Source organism: Chenopodium album, chromosome 16 (assembly GCF_948465745.1).
Source record: "Chenopodium album chromosome 16, dcCheAlbu1.1, whole genome shotgun sequence".
NCBI classification, from domain to species: domain Eukaryota; kingdom Viridiplantae; phylum Streptophyta; class Magnoliopsida; order Caryophyllales; family Amaranthaceae; genus Chenopodium; species Chenopodium album.
The window spans coordinates 21,164,824-21,182,460 of record NC_137849.1 but is presented as its reverse complement, the minus strand read 5'-3'; the positions used below and the strand labels follow the sequence as shown (position 1 = coordinate 21,182,460).

The 17,637-nt window shown below is 35.4% G+C and overlaps 2 protein-coding genes across 2 annotated transcripts; one reads left to right on the top strand and one right to left on the bottom strand.

The window, feature by feature from the left end:
• The first annotated feature begins 3,067 nt into the window (after window positions 1–3,067).
• LOC145585012 (uncharacterized) lies at window positions 3,068–12,970 on the top strand. The gene is made up of 7 exons (XM_081641780.1): window positions 3,068–3,226; window positions 4,938–5,007; window positions 5,102–5,161; window positions 6,327–6,441; window positions 11,152–11,267; window positions 11,618–11,742; window positions 12,446–12,970. The coding sequence occupies exons 1-7, from the start codon at window positions 3,150–3,152 to the stop codon at window positions 12,567–12,569; spliced, it is 687 nt and encodes a 228-aa protein (XP_081497906.1). The 5' UTR covers window positions 3,068–3,149; the 3' UTR covers window positions 12,570–12,970.
• An 820-nt stretch (window positions 12,971–13,790) lies between these two features.
• LOC145586303 (uncharacterized) lies at window positions 13,791–14,697 on the bottom strand. Its single transcript, XM_081643089.1, has 2 exons — window positions 14,538–14,697; window positions 13,791–14,331 (listed from the first exon to the last, which is right to left on the bottom strand). The coding sequence occupies exon 2, from the start codon at window positions 14,310–14,312 to the stop codon at window positions 13,929–13,931; it is 384 nt and encodes a 127-aa protein (XP_081499215.1). The 5' UTR covers window positions 14,313–14,331; window positions 14,538–14,697; the 3' UTR covers window positions 13,791–13,928.
• Between the last annotated feature and the right edge of the window lie 2,940 nt (window positions 14,698–17,637).

Genomic DNA, 17,637 nt, shown 5'->3' with positions numbered 1-17,637 from the left:
TACACTTATAAATATCGTCAAACACTAAAATTTTAAATTTAGTTTTATCAAACTTACAAATTATAGTGATCCGAGGCATCGCCCGGGCCAATGACTAGTTTAACATGTCATATCCGGTTTTATCTTGTTTAAAATTGAACACAATTTCTTAATTAAGGCGAACTTTCATTAAGTTATTGTAAAACGGGTCAAAATACCTTAAAACTATACAATAAAGTTACCCTTATATACTATAAAAATTACCATTTTCTGATAACATAAATTTTAGTCTTAGAAATATACTTATAATGTATTAGATTAATCATATTAGCTTTTATAACATGTATTTATTAGAAAACACACATTAAAATACAATCAAATTCATTAAATTTAAAAGTTACCCTTAAAGGGGTTAAAGTTACAGTTAGTTGAGATGAACTACTACAAGAGGGGGATGAATTGTAGTATGTTCATAAGTGCCTACTTTTCGTGGAAATTAAAACATAACTTATAATAGCTTGAAGACACATATCGATATTTTATGAGGAAACCTAACATTGCCTAATTGGAAGTAAAACCTCAACCACAAGGGATTTTAAACACACAACCAATTCACTGTAATAGGCTAAACACTCCTAGTTATAACTTACTATAATTAGACCTTTGTCACAAGTTCTACCCTGAACTTGCTACCCAATAGGACCCAGTCCTATCCAACCTAAGTCCCTGACTTAAGTTCCATATAGTACTTCCAGAGTACAAACCTCACAGCTTCACACACGAAGCTAACTCATACCTAAATCCCAAAACAACACAAACAGTTAAACTCTAATATGTGATTGGATGGAAAGCTACACATGAAACTCGAAACTAATATGATAAATCTCTTAACTTTGGCAAACTTACTCTTAAGTGCTCTAGAGATTTTCACGCATAAAACTCACCCTTTACTCAGAATCTGAAGTCCCTTATTTATGGGAGACATTCATACACCAAGTAGGGTTTTTATTAAAAAGATAAACACTAAATAAAATCAAATGAAAATCCCTTTAACTACCTGAGTAGAAATGTATCATTCAATAAAATCATTTGCAAAACTGAATAAGGATTGAGTTTAGAAAAAGATAAGTACTTTTTTTTTTGAATAGTAAAAAAAAATTATTAATAAAAAGTCATACGACATCTACAAAAGAGATTCGACTTTAGCTAATACATAACATATTGAATCAAATAAAAATTTCCTTCATAAAAAGTATGATCGTCGAGGAGATCTTGTACTGTGGAACATCTCACACTTATATTGCTGGAAAATACAGCCTAGTTGGAGAGACATCCAATGATCCTTAAAGCTGTGAAGATGTTTTCTTTCTGATTCATCTAAATGCATTCGAAAGCTTGATAGCCCTTGCGATCTCGCATAATTTTCACCAACGAAATAATTCCACGACAATCCATTAAATCTAATATCATGTGTTCAAACCTAAGAAATTTCTCCCTCGAAAAGAGGAGATAAACCTTGTCTTTCGAAGGAGGTCGAAAAACCCTTGTTTTTCGAAGGAGATCGGAAACCCTTTCTTTTGAGGGAGATAAGTTCCTCCCAAAAGGAGGAAGCATTATTATAAACCTACAAAAAACTTTTAATGGAACAAGAATCAAGGCTTTCCACCGGTTAAAATCGATGGAAGCCCCTTAAAAAACACAATAATGGAGGCTAGGGTTTAGGAGAGAGGAAGGAGGAGAGAGTAATTTCCTTTAGTTTTGTAAAACAGATTTTACATGATAAAATCATTAATAAATCTTTTTCATAAACATAAAGCTATCTTTATAAAACATCAAGTTGTATTAGCTTGCCAAGTCTTATCACGTTTTTAATAGGTTTCATGCATATTAGTCTATCACATACTTACAACAATTCTATAGAAAATAAATTTATCACAAACCTTAATAAAAGTCTTCAAGCTTATCATTGGATTACATCCATCGAACTTTGTGCAGCTTATAGCATAGGAACTTGAGTTCTTCGCAAACAGGATTGGAATCATGCTGTCTTCTCTTCTTCATCATCTTGCTGGAAGTCGCACAATAAGTTCCATTGGAACTTGGTGTCTTCAACATAGACCAAGCTAGTCAGCTTAGCTTGTTGTTTTGCTTCTGTTAGGATGCTTCTCTCTGTGTTTCTGTTAAGGATCACTAGTCTAGTTCCTTGTAGAACTCTTCTTCTATTCTTTCATACTTTCACTTGCTTCTCTTGTATTTCTCATAGCTTAGATTACTCCTCCACTCCCTAAGTCTACTTCACCTGCAAACTAAACTAACACTAGAGTAACCTCACTAGTTGAACTTTGCTTTTCTCATCACCATCAAAACTCTTCAAAGGTCAACAGCTGCCATAAAAACTGTTAAAGCTACCCTTAAATCATCTTATAATAAAATTAACGTAAGTTTGTTTTATATAAAACTTATTGTAAATTGAGACCCTAAACTCCTAAAGGTTGTAATATTAAGGGATAATTAAAAGATTGTCTTATTTAAAAACAACTGCTAAAAGGTTGTATTATTAATGATAAATTTTCCAAAATGTTTTTTAAAATTATCGGGGTCATTTTGTAAACGAGTTTCAATCATTTGTTGTTATCGTTGTCCTCAAATCGGATTCATAGAGCAAAACTGACCCTAAAAATCTCTAAAAATTATCATTTATAATCGTTTTCTTAGTGATAAATTTTTATATTCAATTTTTATATTATTAATGACAAATTTTCCAATATGTTTTTTAAAATTATCGGGGTCATTTTGTAAACGAGTTTCAATCATTTGTTGTTATCGTTGTCCTCAAATCGGATTCATAGAGCAAAACTGACCCTAAAAATCTCTAAAAATTATCATTTATAATCGTTTTCTTAGTGATAAATTTTTATATTCAATGGTTTTCTTGGTCATAAATAGTGTTGAAATCTTTTTTTTTTTTTTGGTTCTTTTTTCGATGGTTTTTTAAAATATTTTTTTTTATTTTTTATTATTTTTTATGATAGATAATTTTAAAAAGTAGGTTATTTTTGTATGGTAAAATCTGAAAAAAAAAAAAAACCGTACTTCCATTCCATCTTCTTCCCTAGAGTACATATTACAGACCGATAGTGAGAGATTGAGAGAGAAAAAGTTTGAGAAAGATGACGATGTTTCATTTCTTCAATTGTGCGATTTTGACATTCGGTCCTCACTTCGTTTATTATTCCGCCACTCCTTTGTAAGTCCAGTTCATCCCTAATCATAATTATTTCTTTATCTTCTCAGTCAATTCTTTTCTGGATCATATATACTTTGCAATTCTAGATCTTAGATAAATTTATCATCTTCTTTGCTATCAAATTTGACTTGTATTTTTGATGATTTGTTACAATGATTAGCATTATATAAATTTTGTTTTTCGTATAATCTGTATTTGCATTAGCTTTGGTTAAAGTTGTGGATCTGCTAATATGTAACACATTGATCGATTGACCTAAACCCTTATTAGAATTGAAAAATAAAAATAAAAAATTTGGTCGAATTGCATTCTTGTTGGTCAACATACAGTTCGGTATGAATTTGCTCAATTAAGGGTTTCTTTGTAGAAGATTTTGTTTTCAATTTATGTTCTGTTGTTGGCTATTAATGCGTTGCGTAATTCCCTAAACCCCATCGAATTGTTTTCTGAGTGTACGCTTTTGGACATATTTAACAGATAGCGAGTTGAGTTCCCGTACTCGTTCTCATACCCCTAGTTTGGTAATTACACTAGTATAGACGATTAGTTGTTATATACGAGTAGTTATGAGCAATTTCGGATTGACTTCTGTTGGTTTCACATTCCTCTATGCTGAGGTAATGAACCATAAAACAATGTTTGACATATGTATTCCACTGCTTTGCTGCAAGTCTTGGATGAATGACAAGTCTTGGTAACTGGCTTTGCAAATTTGAGCTATTGTGGATAGTCTTTGTTTAAGGGTTTTAGTACTAGAAGTTATACACAAGTTTCTGTGACTAATTTAACTAACATAGCACTTCCTACGTCCCATAAACATGTTGACACTCATCTTTGTAAAAAGTTTTAGGTGATAAGTGGTTGTTTATACTTTATAGTCTGATTGTCAATTGTTATTTTATTGAAAAAGTATATTACACCTAGTGGTTGTGGGTTTGTTGATTAAAATTTTATTTTTTGAGCGAGAGAGGGTGCAGGGATTAAATAATTTATTATTGGGAAGAGAGATGTATTAAAAACTGACGGGTGTCATTCCTAAAATGGAATTGAAAAGAATATTCTAGGATTGATGAAAAAGGAAAATGTAGAGGGACTAATGAGATTTCAGTTCCATACCTCAATGTATTAGAGCTGTGCGTGTTGGCTGATACTATCTATGAGAATCAGATAAGAGCGCTGATGTGGAAATTGGAATTCCAAATTCATAAAGTGTTGGAACAACTTTGTGCTTTAGATCATGAATGTGTAATTTTTTAGTTTCATGCTGGCCAGGTTGCTTTTGTGGTTGATTGAATCTGTGTTGCAAATGGCAAAGTTATATCTAGTGGCAAACAGTCAAAACATGCTTTTTCTTAAACTGGAATCTGATTTCTGTAAGGGCATATAAAAAGTAGCCCAAAAGAGGTGTTATTATCCGTATAAATTGGTAAATAGTTGTCACCCTTACTATAGCATTTTTGGTTATGATAAGCTTAGTGGTTATATGATATACTGGAATATAGAGCAAATAAAATATTATGGCAATTTCAAGTGCTTTAGAACAGCTTTTGTCGGAAATCAGAAGTCATTAGTTTGTTGTTAGTTCATTTTATGTTATCTGTCAAGCAAGCTGAACTTATAAGCAATTTGAACTGGGTGTAAGTATTTTTATCCAGAAAGGTTGCTGTGGTTGGATCTTGTAATTATTCTAGCGTGTTGCTGTTTTTAATAGATCTGAGTACGACACATTTGGAACTTCTGTCAAGACTGCTATTGTTTATCTCGTGACAGCTTTGGTGAAGGTTTGTTAACATAACCAGTAGCAGTTTCTCTTACTAGGCTATTTGTGGTTTTATTTATTGTTCTTGATTATTAATGCTTTTTATGACTTGGCAGCTTGTATGTTTGGCAACATTTCTCAAGGTATCAGATAGTGAAAACTTTGATCCATATCAGGTATGCTCTGCCTTATTCTTCCATAAGTTTAAGAATTTAATGAAAATACTTGTGCAGAGTTGTGCCCCTCTCTACTTTGTATTTATTTGAGGCACACTTATTTATGCAATAGAAATATAGTTTGGGATACAAGAAAGTAGAGGGAAAGAACACCAATAATTTTATTTGTTTGTAGGGTTTGTTGATTGCATTCAAGCTTTTCAATATATTTCTTTTTTTCTAACTTTTTATTGATTAACGAGATTCATGTATATTAATAATGTAACATGTTTTGCAGTTATACATGAAACTATGAAAGTATTATGTATTCTTTGTGATTTTTTAAAAACTTATATTAATAACTTTATTGCTACCAACTTAAGAGATTCCATCATATAGCTTGATCTTCTTCTTGTTATGTCTTTTAGTTTTTATTTTCCAAGACATAAATTTCCCTTTCTCTGTTGACCTACCCCCTCCTTTGCCCTTCTGTTACTAATCTCATCCTCTTAAATTCCCACTTCAATCAAACAAATTAATGAAGAATCTTGTTTAATCTATATCTCCACTAAAATCATTGAAACACAAGGATTTAAGCCCAATTGGGTAAGAAAAAACAGGAATTTAATCTTGCAAGGATTTAATTTAGGAGATTCTCTTATTGTTAGTTTTTCTGATTACATATTGATGTGAGTTTAAGGTGGCAGATGTATCTTAGAAAGTGTATTGGTTTGTTTGAAAGCAAAGTGGAAGGGAAAGGGAAGGAAGAAGAAGTGGGAGGGAAAAGGTAAGATTACATTTTCCCTCCAAATCTTTCCAGTATTGGAAGAATTTGGTTTACCAAAGAGGGAAGGAAAATGAACCCTTCCATTTCCCTTCCCTTCCCTTGGTCCTACCAAGGGAGGATGAATCTCTTCTTTTCTTTCTCTTCCTTTTCCTCTAATTTTCTCAATGCAAGTACTGTCAACAATTGTAACTGTGTATGATATTAATTAAAAACTACTGATGAATTGATGTTTATTAATTTTAAAATCTACTCTGCTACTGCAGAGATAATCAACTTGGATATTTAGTTTCTGAAATCTGGACACCAAATCTTAGATCTCTGCATTTTACAGGAAGTTCCAATTGATATTAGATCTAAGTTTGATATAGGAAGCTAACTACTTTTGCATTTATTTTTCAGGAGCTATTAAAGGCTTCAATCGGTTTTATTGATGTTGCTGGTCTATACTTTGCGTTGACTCAACTAACACACAGGAACATCTCTCAAAATCACAAATTTCAAGCTGTTGGTCTTGGTTAGTTATATCACACTTTACTATAATTCTATCTGTCAATATTGTGTGCTCTATAACTTTGAATAAGATTTTTATAGTTGATAGAATATCTTCTTAGTTTTAGAAGATCTTTGTGGTAGATGCTTTTTACTGATTTTATTGGCAGATAATGTTTCAATTTATATAGTTTTTGCTTCAGCTTTCTCAATAATTCTTTGATCTAAAAGATGTAGTCAAGCTGTGTATTGATTTAACAAATAGTAATGTTGGAGCCTACATTAAATATAGGACTTTCACTAGGGTATGGATTTTTTATTCGACATATAAACATCTTGAATCACAAATCACACATTTGTCCACAAATGTGTAAAAATATAGGGAAAGAGGAGTAGGTTGCGAAATATGCTTATTGAGACCAGAATTTTCACAAACTTACCATTTGCATCAGCTTGAACTCCTGAACTGGATATATCTGCTACATAAAAAAAACATATCTTATGCAATCAGAAATATGTTTCATGAATGCTATTATTACAGAAGGCAGATTAACGAAATCAACAAACAAGAACATAGATTTTACATGGGTCACTAATAATGAGTTAACTATGTCAATTGATCTTGAGGATAGTATGGATCACACAGTGATTAGGTTTAGGTTAAACCCTAGAATTTATGTAGTACTTCTGAAACAATAAACAAAATAAGCCAATACAGATCAATATTTTGGCTTATTTACTTCTGAAACAATAAACAGAATTAACCATTTGCAGAATTGTATCCTAGGGAGTTTTTATTGTTCTCAAGGATGGTAAAGATCACAAAATAGTGGCAAGATCCATGTGATAGTCATTCGAACGGGGCTAATTTATTTAAAGCACAGTCTAATAAATGCTATATCTTTTGACTTGTGCCCTGTTTTAAAACACTTGTCTTATTGAAATCTTTAACCTTGACAATTCTGGATCTTGGATACGTACCCATACTCCACTCATACATGTGTTTGATCAAAATATACTGATGCATTGGAAATATGTGAGGAAGGGGTTCATCCTGCTTTGAGCATCTACTCTTATTCTCCTTGTAAATGCATAATAGTTCTTATATGTGGAATTTAGATCCATACCTTATCGGTGCTTACTGGCTTTGGATATAAAAGAACATTCTAGAGGCTACAGTCTCTCAAATTTAAAATTTATCAGGAAATGAAGGGGATTATAAATGACTTAAAAAATAAAGTTTGATACTTTGAATTACAGTAAGAAGCTGGTGATTAGAAGGAAAAATCTTCAAACTAAGTGAAAATAAAATTTAAATTATCGGAGAGCAACCGTTTTAGAAAATAAAATATTGGAGTATATTGTTACTGTAATACTATCAGATTTTAGATAAAATGGAAATCATCTTGTTCTTTGAACCTGCTATCTTAACTTCCTTAGGCTTAAAAACCAATGTGATTGCTCTTTCCTCTCAAATCCTACCCCAAGTTACGCCTTTATTTGTGATCCCAGTTATGAGGTTCTCCACTCTCTTTCCTTTTTAAGAACCCACCTTTTTTGGGTAGAAATTTAGGTGTGTGGGATCCTGTGATTGGGCAGAAATTAGGTCATTGGGTTTTAACACAAAATTACATTGCAAATGATAAATACCTAAATTTAACCACCATCCTCATTACCCACCATAGTTAGGGTATTAAGAAAAATCACGATGTTTTAAGAAAATATTGGGATCACAAACAACTTGTGGAGGAAAGGGAGGATCAATGAGAAAATTTCTCTCTTTGTTCCTCCTTGGCAAAAATAATGGGTGATTAGTTAGGACTACAAAACTAATTTGGGTACTAGGCCCCGTGGAGGACTCCTCTTGATTGTGGCATGGTTGTAAGGACTCTGATGAATATCACTTCTTTTTCCACATTATTTTATTTATTTATAGTAATAATTTGAATGCCCAATAGGATTGCTCTTCAATCTACTCGCTTTCCTCCATAAGCTGTTTGGGATGTCAAAATTTTCCTAAAACCTCTAAAAAAAGAAGCCATAACTAAGATGAAAAGTGGAGATGGATGTTCTTTTTTTCCTTTTTTTTTTAAATTAAAAAAAAAATTGTTATTATTATGGTAGTATGGTGAGAATGATGTGGGGAATCCAGTTTTGTAAGGGATTTTGATAAGAAATTTGAGGTTTACAATGTTTGGATGGAAGGTTTAGCAAGGAGGTATTTTTAGAGAGATTGTTTAAGGTTTGGGCGAAAATGAAACAGGGGGTTCATACCCTTATTTTTTTCCTCCGCTTTTGCATTTCCTGCCCTTTGCTCCTCAGGTCTCATTTTTTAACAAATTCCCTTTTCTTGTGAATTACACCCAGTGGGTAATTACTCTCCCCTTTCTTGCTTGGCTTTGTTTCTTAGCAAATAAAAAATTGCTTGTTTCCCAAGCCGAAGGCTCTTGATTCTTCAAAAAAGTTTCACCCTACAACCATATGCACAATTCATCTTAAAACTGACAAGCAAATTACCAAACAAGAAAGATATGAGATGTAGTGAAAGGATATGAAAATTGGGTTGCCTCCCTAGAACCGCTTGTTTGTATTCGTCAGCTCGATTTTGTCATGCTATCAAACCAATTAGAAAGGAAAGCTTGCATCCTTGAGGGTGATGATGCAAAAATTTTACAAGGGATTCTTTCTGATATAGCTTCAAACGACGCCTGTTTGACTATTTAGACCAAATTTTTACTGACCCATGAGAATACACTTTCACCGTATAGAGAGGACCAATCCATTGGGACTCTGAAAAGCTTGAGTCTTGAATTGAATGAGGAATTCTATCGCCCACTTGGAAATCCTTTCTAAGTATGTGTTTGTCATGCGATTCCTTGAAATGTGCTTTGTAAGCTTGCCAAATCATACGCATTCATGCTATAGCTCCTCCAACTCATGTAAGTCCAGTATATGTTGCTCACAGTCACTTTTGAGGCCAAATACAAGGTCTCGATGTCCTAAGCTTTGTGTTCCAATCTTAAGGGCAAGTGACACTCCTTTCCATAGATAATCTTATAGGGTTTTCTTGAATGCCGCTCTATAGGCCCAAAGAGGATCATCCAACTAATCAGACCATGACTTTCGGTTTTTATTAATGGCCTTTTCTTAAGTGAACTTGATTTTCCCATTGGTGATTTCAGGTCTTGGTGTGGGTTGGTGTGGCAGAACAAGCGTGAGAAGAGGTGTGAGATTATGTGTGGCCTTCAGGTCTTGTGAAAGTGCAATTAATTATGAAAACTTTATATATGCTATGAAATAAATATAAAGAAATGGCGCAAAAACTACTAAAAGAATAGTTAAAATGCAAAGAAAGAAATAAATTGTTGTTTTAGCTATCGAATTTTAAGAGGTAGAAACTAAAAAAAATGAAGTTAGAAGTGGATTGTGGTGATGTGATGTTAAAATGGCCTAAAATATAGTTATAAATTATTCGTATCACTCTGGTAAGAGGAGACAATGGAGATTGCTGTGAAGGAGAGATCATCACTGTAGTTTGTCTATTACGAACTGGAAAGAGCTAGTGTGTTCTCAAATGAGGTTTCTATAAGTTTTTTTGTTGACAAAGAATTCTTGGAGGATCTGGGATGAAACCTCCAATCACATGGTCTTACAAGAGTTGATTGATTGGTAGCAATATAAGCTTTGTTACTTGGGCAAGGTAGACAAGGTAGCCATGTCTGACATAGATACGTGTCCAAGTGTCTGACTTGGCTATTTTTGTGAAAACATTCCATGATTGTGAACTAAAAGTGAAGTGTCCAAGTGTCATATCCATGTCCAGGGTTTGACACAGTTACTTGAAATGAAATGAAGAGTCCGAGTAACATAGAAAATAAGACATCTGTAGGCCAAAAGTTGCTATACATGCTAAATGCAACCTTATTACCTATCTCAAGGTTTTAGCTCCAATATTAGTTATATTTAAATCTGTATCATTTGAATATGGTGAAATCTGATATGAAGCTTGTCTGAATGGGCTCCTTGTCATTTTCATGGCTAGTAAAATTATAATTTTATGAAAGTCTCTCTGAATTGGTTAAATGTTTGGATTGAAGTTAGACATATATAGATTCATATAGTTTTCCATAACAAGTTCAAAGAGAGCAAGACTTCAACCAGGCGATTGGTTGCTGCTAGCAGTTGACTTAACTACAATTTTTAAGATGAAAAGTTAGCTTACCCAGCTCAACAGTTGGCTTTTCCAAATGAAACAATTTGAACTTGTTAGTTGTAATTGTTAACGAATGGTTATCCTACTAATAATTAGAGTTGCCATATTCAGTTCAAATAGTTAGCCATAGCAATCTGGCTGACTGTCCAGGTACCTGTTAAAATACTGTCATTGTGTTGTGGTCATCCTCTGCAGTCTATTGGAAGCTGTCCATTTGTGTCAGACTCGTAATATTTTCACGATTTCCAGAGGATATGTGGAAAATTATATCCCTTTATTTAGCATCTAAGGTCCCAAAAAACCTAGTTTCCCAAGCTGATATTCAGCCTATAATAAACGGTGGTTATGGGATTTCTTATTGTGTAACTGAAAATGCTGTTAATGTCCTAATTGTGTAACTTATCCTGTAGTGGATGCAGCATAGCATAGCAGTCTTTCTGTTGTCTTTATTGGTGATACATTTGATATTTGGATTCAACATCTGCTTTTGGTTTTTGATTGATTACTTCGTTCAACCTGCAGGCTGGGCTTTTGCAGATGCTGTTTTGCATAGGTTAGCGCCTCTTTGGGTGGGTGCTAGAGGATCGGAATTCACATGGGATTACGTCCTGCAGGGTCTTGAAGCGAATGCTAATCTGGTATAATTTCAATTTTTTTACTTTGAAATATATGTATTGCAAAAGTTTAGATTAAATTATAAGCTTCCTTATCCCATACATTTTGAAATAGAAATCGATCATTCCATGACAAGTGCCATGTTCATTTTATTCTAAATAACTTTAAGGAACAGTACTATGCCCTTCATTGGTTTGGAAATACAGTGGTGTCATATTGGTCTTGGAAAATCTGTGAAGACTGATAGCGGAGAGGTTGAAGTGGTTGACAGAAAGGGGCAGTGTTGTGGAGGATTTGCTATTGAAATGACCTTTCATTGCTTTTCTCTGCTTTTTCACCATCATTTCTATGCTGATTTACAATTCTTCTTCAGGTGTTGTGCATCTCTCTGGCTGCATTAGGGTCCTTGATGTGGCTCAGGAAAAACAAGCCAAAGACACTGATACCTATAATATACTTGTGTGCTGGGATAGTGGCCACCATGCCATCTATCACAAGGTTTGTTTCATATACTTTCTATAGATTTCAAAAGTGCATCATATGGCATTAATCTATCTCGCTGCAACTTCTACACCACCTATCCATATTAAATCACCTAAAATGTTTGGGAGATAATTGCCTTTTTATCCATTGAAAGGCTTTCATAACAAACTTTGAAATTAATAAAAAAATGACTTATTGTTCCAATGTTTGCAACCCTAAGAACCTTATATTAAAACAAGGTTGACTCCCAATACCAAGTGGTGGAGTCAGCTCAGGAAGTGGCAACATTTATACAAAGATCATGCAGTAAACTATTAATACAAAAATCAGGATACTGCAGAATGAGTATGAAATAGCAGATTAGCAGGTGGCTCCAGAAGCATCCTAGGCTTTGAATCTACATATAACTCCACTTGAAAGCCTTATGTTTATAGTGATGTCAAATTCGGGATCAATGGACTTCCTAGAAGCATAACACTTTTGAGTTTCTTGTACATCACTTGTGATGAATCAGAAGACTAGTTTCCATTAGCCTGTGTAGACTACATTTCAACATTCTTTTTCATGTAATGCTTTAAAAAAATCAGAAACTCATGCTAATGTAGATCGCAACAATCCTTATATTGCTGAAGCTTGCTGACTACTGCCATGTTGATGCTATAACTTTTCAGTGATTTATTATGCCAACTCTTTTGTATTTTACTACACTGAATTTCAGTTATTTGCGTCGAGGTATGGGATGGAAATTCCCAGAAGTTGTTGGCTTTCAGCTGGTCACTTCTTTGGTGATTGCTTTTATTAGCTGGCAACTCTTTGCAGCATGTCAAAGACCATTGTTTTGATGATGCTCAGATACCGATTATTCTACCCAGTCGGTGATACCATGATTCAGCCAGGGGAACTGATTTTAAGAAGACAAGCCTTTTTGATATGTACCCTATTTTAATTTTGGAGCTTTTTTATCACATTGGCTTGGTAGCAATTTTACTTAGTTCCTGCTGCCACTAAGCTCTTTTCAGCGATTGGAAGCTCCATTCAGGATGAGACATTTGTTTAATGATGGAAGATCAATGGGCCTTTTTTATAAAAGCGTTTGGTGTTTGAAAGATTTTGTAACAGAAATATACACAATGTATTTTGAAGTGATTCAGTAGAAATGGTACTCAGCTTAATGTTTAATCAGCCCATTATGGAGGCATAATGTTTAATTCAATTGGTGTAATTTATTTTGTTTTTTCTTCGACATAGTGACTTGTATCTGGTTCTGAGATCTCTATTGCAGAACTGTGCGTTGCATTTTACCAGGCTACCAGCCTGATCAGCATCATACTTCTAAGTAGGCTGTGAGTTGTATCCTGAATCTGAGACATTTGTGGCCGAATGAGGGCGCACTAAATGAGTATTATTTAATTGCCTCCAGCCTGCTGGGAGGGGTTTGCCAATTGAATCAATATATGCAGTATCATAATTGAATTATAATTGAAATGATGCGGATACTCAGCTTCATTGTCACTTTGTCAGGTACTCAGGTGAGGACATTTACAGAACAATGCAATGAACGAAGACTGTTAATGTCCCAAACAACAATTTATGTATAAACAGCTGTACAGTGTTATTTGGTGTTATCACGCTTGTTATAGGTACAGTGGCATCAATCTGCTCTTAATTATTGTGACACTATGCTTACAAACTGTCAGGTGTGACATATTTAAAGTCTCAATTGCCTCTACATTATGGTTAAAATTTGGTTGATAACTGGTAAGTGATTCAATGACTATTTACTGAAGGATTGGATAGGAAATTGGTTGATTAGCCAGCCATACTAGCTGATGATCGACTCTCAGCGATTGGTAATTCTAAGGCGATTTACTTAAGTGTTTTGAGGTGAACAAGTAAGGCAATGAAAGCTAGACATTCTTCAGTTTGAATAACCTCTGCAAAGAATTGGCGATAAATTTTCCAAGAATACAGCAACTTTTGAAAGATTGGTGAATGATAAACAAATTGCCTAGACATAATTACCTGAAAGAATAAAACTTTCAAAAGGAAAATGTAACACTATATGAAGGAAAAATAATGTGGGAGTTTGAGGTTTGTAATCGAACTTACAAATTGAACACCAGTTCCCAATTCATGAGATTGAGGGGGGCAAAGGTACAATTTTATATAGCTACATTCAAAGTTGAATTATGGAATAAAAATTACTCAGCTTCCTCCACGGAAGCCTCGATTCGCAAAAGCACAAAACCAACAGCAACACCAACGAGTGTAAGTCCATTCATAATAGCAGCAATCCTGAAAATTTCAGCTGCAGCATTGCAGGTAGAAGTCAAAGCACCACCTGATCTTCCTTTCTTGCTTGAAGTACTCCTCAATGAGCTCACAACGTCGGCGAAACACTGCTCGGTGCAGACTGCCTGACCAAGACCGAGCACGGTGTTGTTCGCCTTGAGACCACCGTAGGAGTTAAGTCCACTCATGTACACCACCTTGTTCATCTTTCTCTGAGTCCTGCTGCCTGATATTGTAGCAGCAGCTGGAACTGCTGCTGCAGAGAAGGTTGTTGATGCTGCTGCTGTTGCCATTTTTAGCTAGCCCCTTGATCTGAAAACAAGAATTAAACTTATATATTATTGCAAGAACTGAATACAAATATTGTGAAGTAACAAGAACAAGAATCTATAGAATGGAAACTTCAGGTAAGTGTAAGAAATTGACTGCTGAATATGGAGCTAATTATTTGGTTAATAAACTAAACATCATTAAAAATAACTCTTTTAATGAGGTTGGGTTTATGGTAGTAAACATACCTTTTTGTGTCAGATTGAGAGATGATGCAAAAATTGGAGGAAATGAAGGAGTGGCCTAAGTAATGAAGAGTGTGGTGAAGGTGGGTTTGGATAAGGTAAGATGATATTTGGATGGCTGATAGAATTGAGCTGAAGATTTTGAGCACCAAAAGAAAATTGGTGGGGTACACTTGAATGCTTGGTTCTAGAGATTTACCTTGTTAGGAAATATTGATTCGGAATACCTAAAATAAAAGAAAAATAATATTGGCAACTTATAATTTTAGCAAGTCTTTTATGTGTTCAGCCAGCCATATTAGTATGACTACATTTGTTTATAAGAAAAAATTCAGTTACAAATAATGTGACCAACTATATGGGATGACAACATTTGTTATTATAAGAATAACCTTATTTTGTCCAAAAGTATAACCCTGGTTTATTATATAAATTATATCAATTAATTATATAAAAATTCATATTTAATTAATTTTAAAAATTTATTAATTATAAAAAATAATCCGTACTAAAAGCAACAAGTGTGGCTAGCTAGGGCAGCCACCATGGGGTTACTCGATTAGTATTAAGAATTTACTATGTTGGGGTTACTCGATTAGTATTAAGAATTTACTTTGTTACGGTTGTAGGGGTTACTCTATTAGAGTTGTAGTTATTGCTTTGTTATTTATGGGTTATTCAATAAGTATAATAAAACAATTGGCACGGCAACTACAAGAGATAATTAAGTTTATATACTTCCTCCGATCTTTTTAGTTGACGTGTTTCTTTAGTCACGTTTGTCAATGTACAAATTCAACCATTAATATCTTTAATTACCGATAAGCAAATATTATAAAAAGTTGATATTTTGAAAATATATATCGTGACGAATTTAACAAGATCCCATATGACTATATTTTTCATTACTTATAAAGCACAAAACACGATCAAAGAGGAGTGTGTGAATAGTGTTAAGGTCAAACTGTGTAAACTAAAAAACGGAGGTAATATAAAATAGAGCATCTTACTTAAACTTTAAGCTTATCTCTTTTTAAGAAGTGAGTGATCCCTCGCTAAGGAGTGTGGAAGTTAAGAAAGAATGCCATTCTTATCGTTTCGCGGGAGTAGCTTCCCCATCCTTGTCTTGTAGCTTGCAATCCGCCCCAATCACCATTTTCCAAGTTAAAGAACTCTCAGGAAGAGGCGCAAGAGAATGGTTCCCTTATAAGTCTGCCAAGAAATATAGGCTTGCCTGCCATCCATACCAGAATAATTGATTTTTCCCACAAAGCCTGCTACAAGCTGGGCTCGGGTTTTTAGCTTAGAAAAAGCTTCCCCTTTAGTCGTCAAGTTACTCTTGTACGGGGTAAGGCCGACAACATCTGTTGATTAGCCGGTAAAGGCACATTGCGTTGCTAATCCTCTGTTAATTAGCACACCAGCTCAAACTCCCCTACCGGCCTTCCTCTCGGCCACGTGGAGAGCTGCTTTAGACCACGTAGGCACCTGCTGCCTATAAGGTCGGTCTGCCACCTATCAGCATAGGTGGCACCAGCTTGGTTGTCTCTCTATAAATACCCAAGCAAATTCCCATTCAAAAGGTAGAATATCTCTCTCTCTCTCTAAACACTTTCTCTCTTTTCTTTCTCTTTCTTCTCATCAGATTACTAATTTTAGCATCGGAGCGGTTATTCCCGGATAACCCCTGGGTTAGCTAATCTGTGTTGATTGTGCAGGTGCGTAATTGGACGGTAAATCATTACCTGCCCTCAGGGATTGTCAGAACCGGAGTTCACCCGGAACAATTTATCGGAACCGGAGTTCACCCGGAACAATTGGCGCTAGAAGGAGGGGATAGTAATAACTTCTATCGTCTAATAAAACCTTCGACAGTCATGGAAGGAAGCAAAGAAATTGCAACGCCGATGCCAGAAATTGAAAATCACCAGTATGATAGCAATACCCTCAATGCTAACGCGAGTAAAACCGTAAACAACGTACCTGAAATCGTGGTCGAAGATGAAACTCATCTCCTTCATGGGAATACGACAAACACACCGGTAACACCTGACCGGAATTGAGCAATAACCCCAGATCCCATGGAAGGGTTTACTCTAGAGGAACTGGAAATAACAGCCAGGGTCATGCGGGCAATGTCTAAAAAAAGAAAGGAAGCTGAGGTGGCGGCTGGCGAAGTAATAGGGAGCATACCGGCAAGGCTAGTGGTTGTAAACCTTGAAAGCCAGTTCAATCAGGTAGGACCACAACCTCGTCCTCAGGTTCAGGTCCGAGAGGTAATAGTACCAGCTGAGCGTCACGTCACCCGTGACACCCAAGTAGGGGACTCGGGTTCCTATTGGCATGAAGTTAGTAGTGGACCGGGAGGACGCGTGGCCCGAGCTGTAGTCAGGCCAAGAATATCCCCGTTCACCCAGGAAGTGCTCGATTAGCAAATGGAAAAGATAAAGATGCCATCGTGCGCGTTTGACAGTAAAGGAGACCCCAAGCGGTACATGGCGGCTTTTGAGAGCCACATGTTGCTGTACACCGACACAGATGAAGTATGGTGCAAAGTCTTCCCGACAACCTTGGTAGGGGCAGCTCAGACTGGTTTTCTAATCTGGAACCAGGTTCCATTGACTGCTTCGAGACCTTGGTGGAGTTGTTCACGGGCTAGTACATAAGTAACAGGGTAAGAAGGAGGACGTCCAGAGAACTTATGGCAGTCCAGCAACGGAAAGATGAGTCGCTTAGGGACTTCATCAGGCGTTTCAACAACGAGGCTAATACCATACCAAAGTTGCAGCAAGAAATAGCGGTAATGGCTCTAATGAACGGCTTGGGTGATAACGACTTTTAAAAGTACATGGCGCGAAAATCTTTCCCGAATTTAGGAGTGGCGCTTGGCAAGGCCCACGAGTACATAAAGAGTGAAGAAATATTGAAACGAGCCACCAGATAGCATCAGCAGAGCCCTCTCAGAGACAGAACGACAATATGATGCCCAACACTCATGCAAGCGGGATAAACAGGCCGCGGCAGCAGAATCAGTAGAGAACTGCCAGGCCGGCAAGGGGTCTAGGCTGGTACAATAGTTATACGCAATTGAACACGCCAAGGG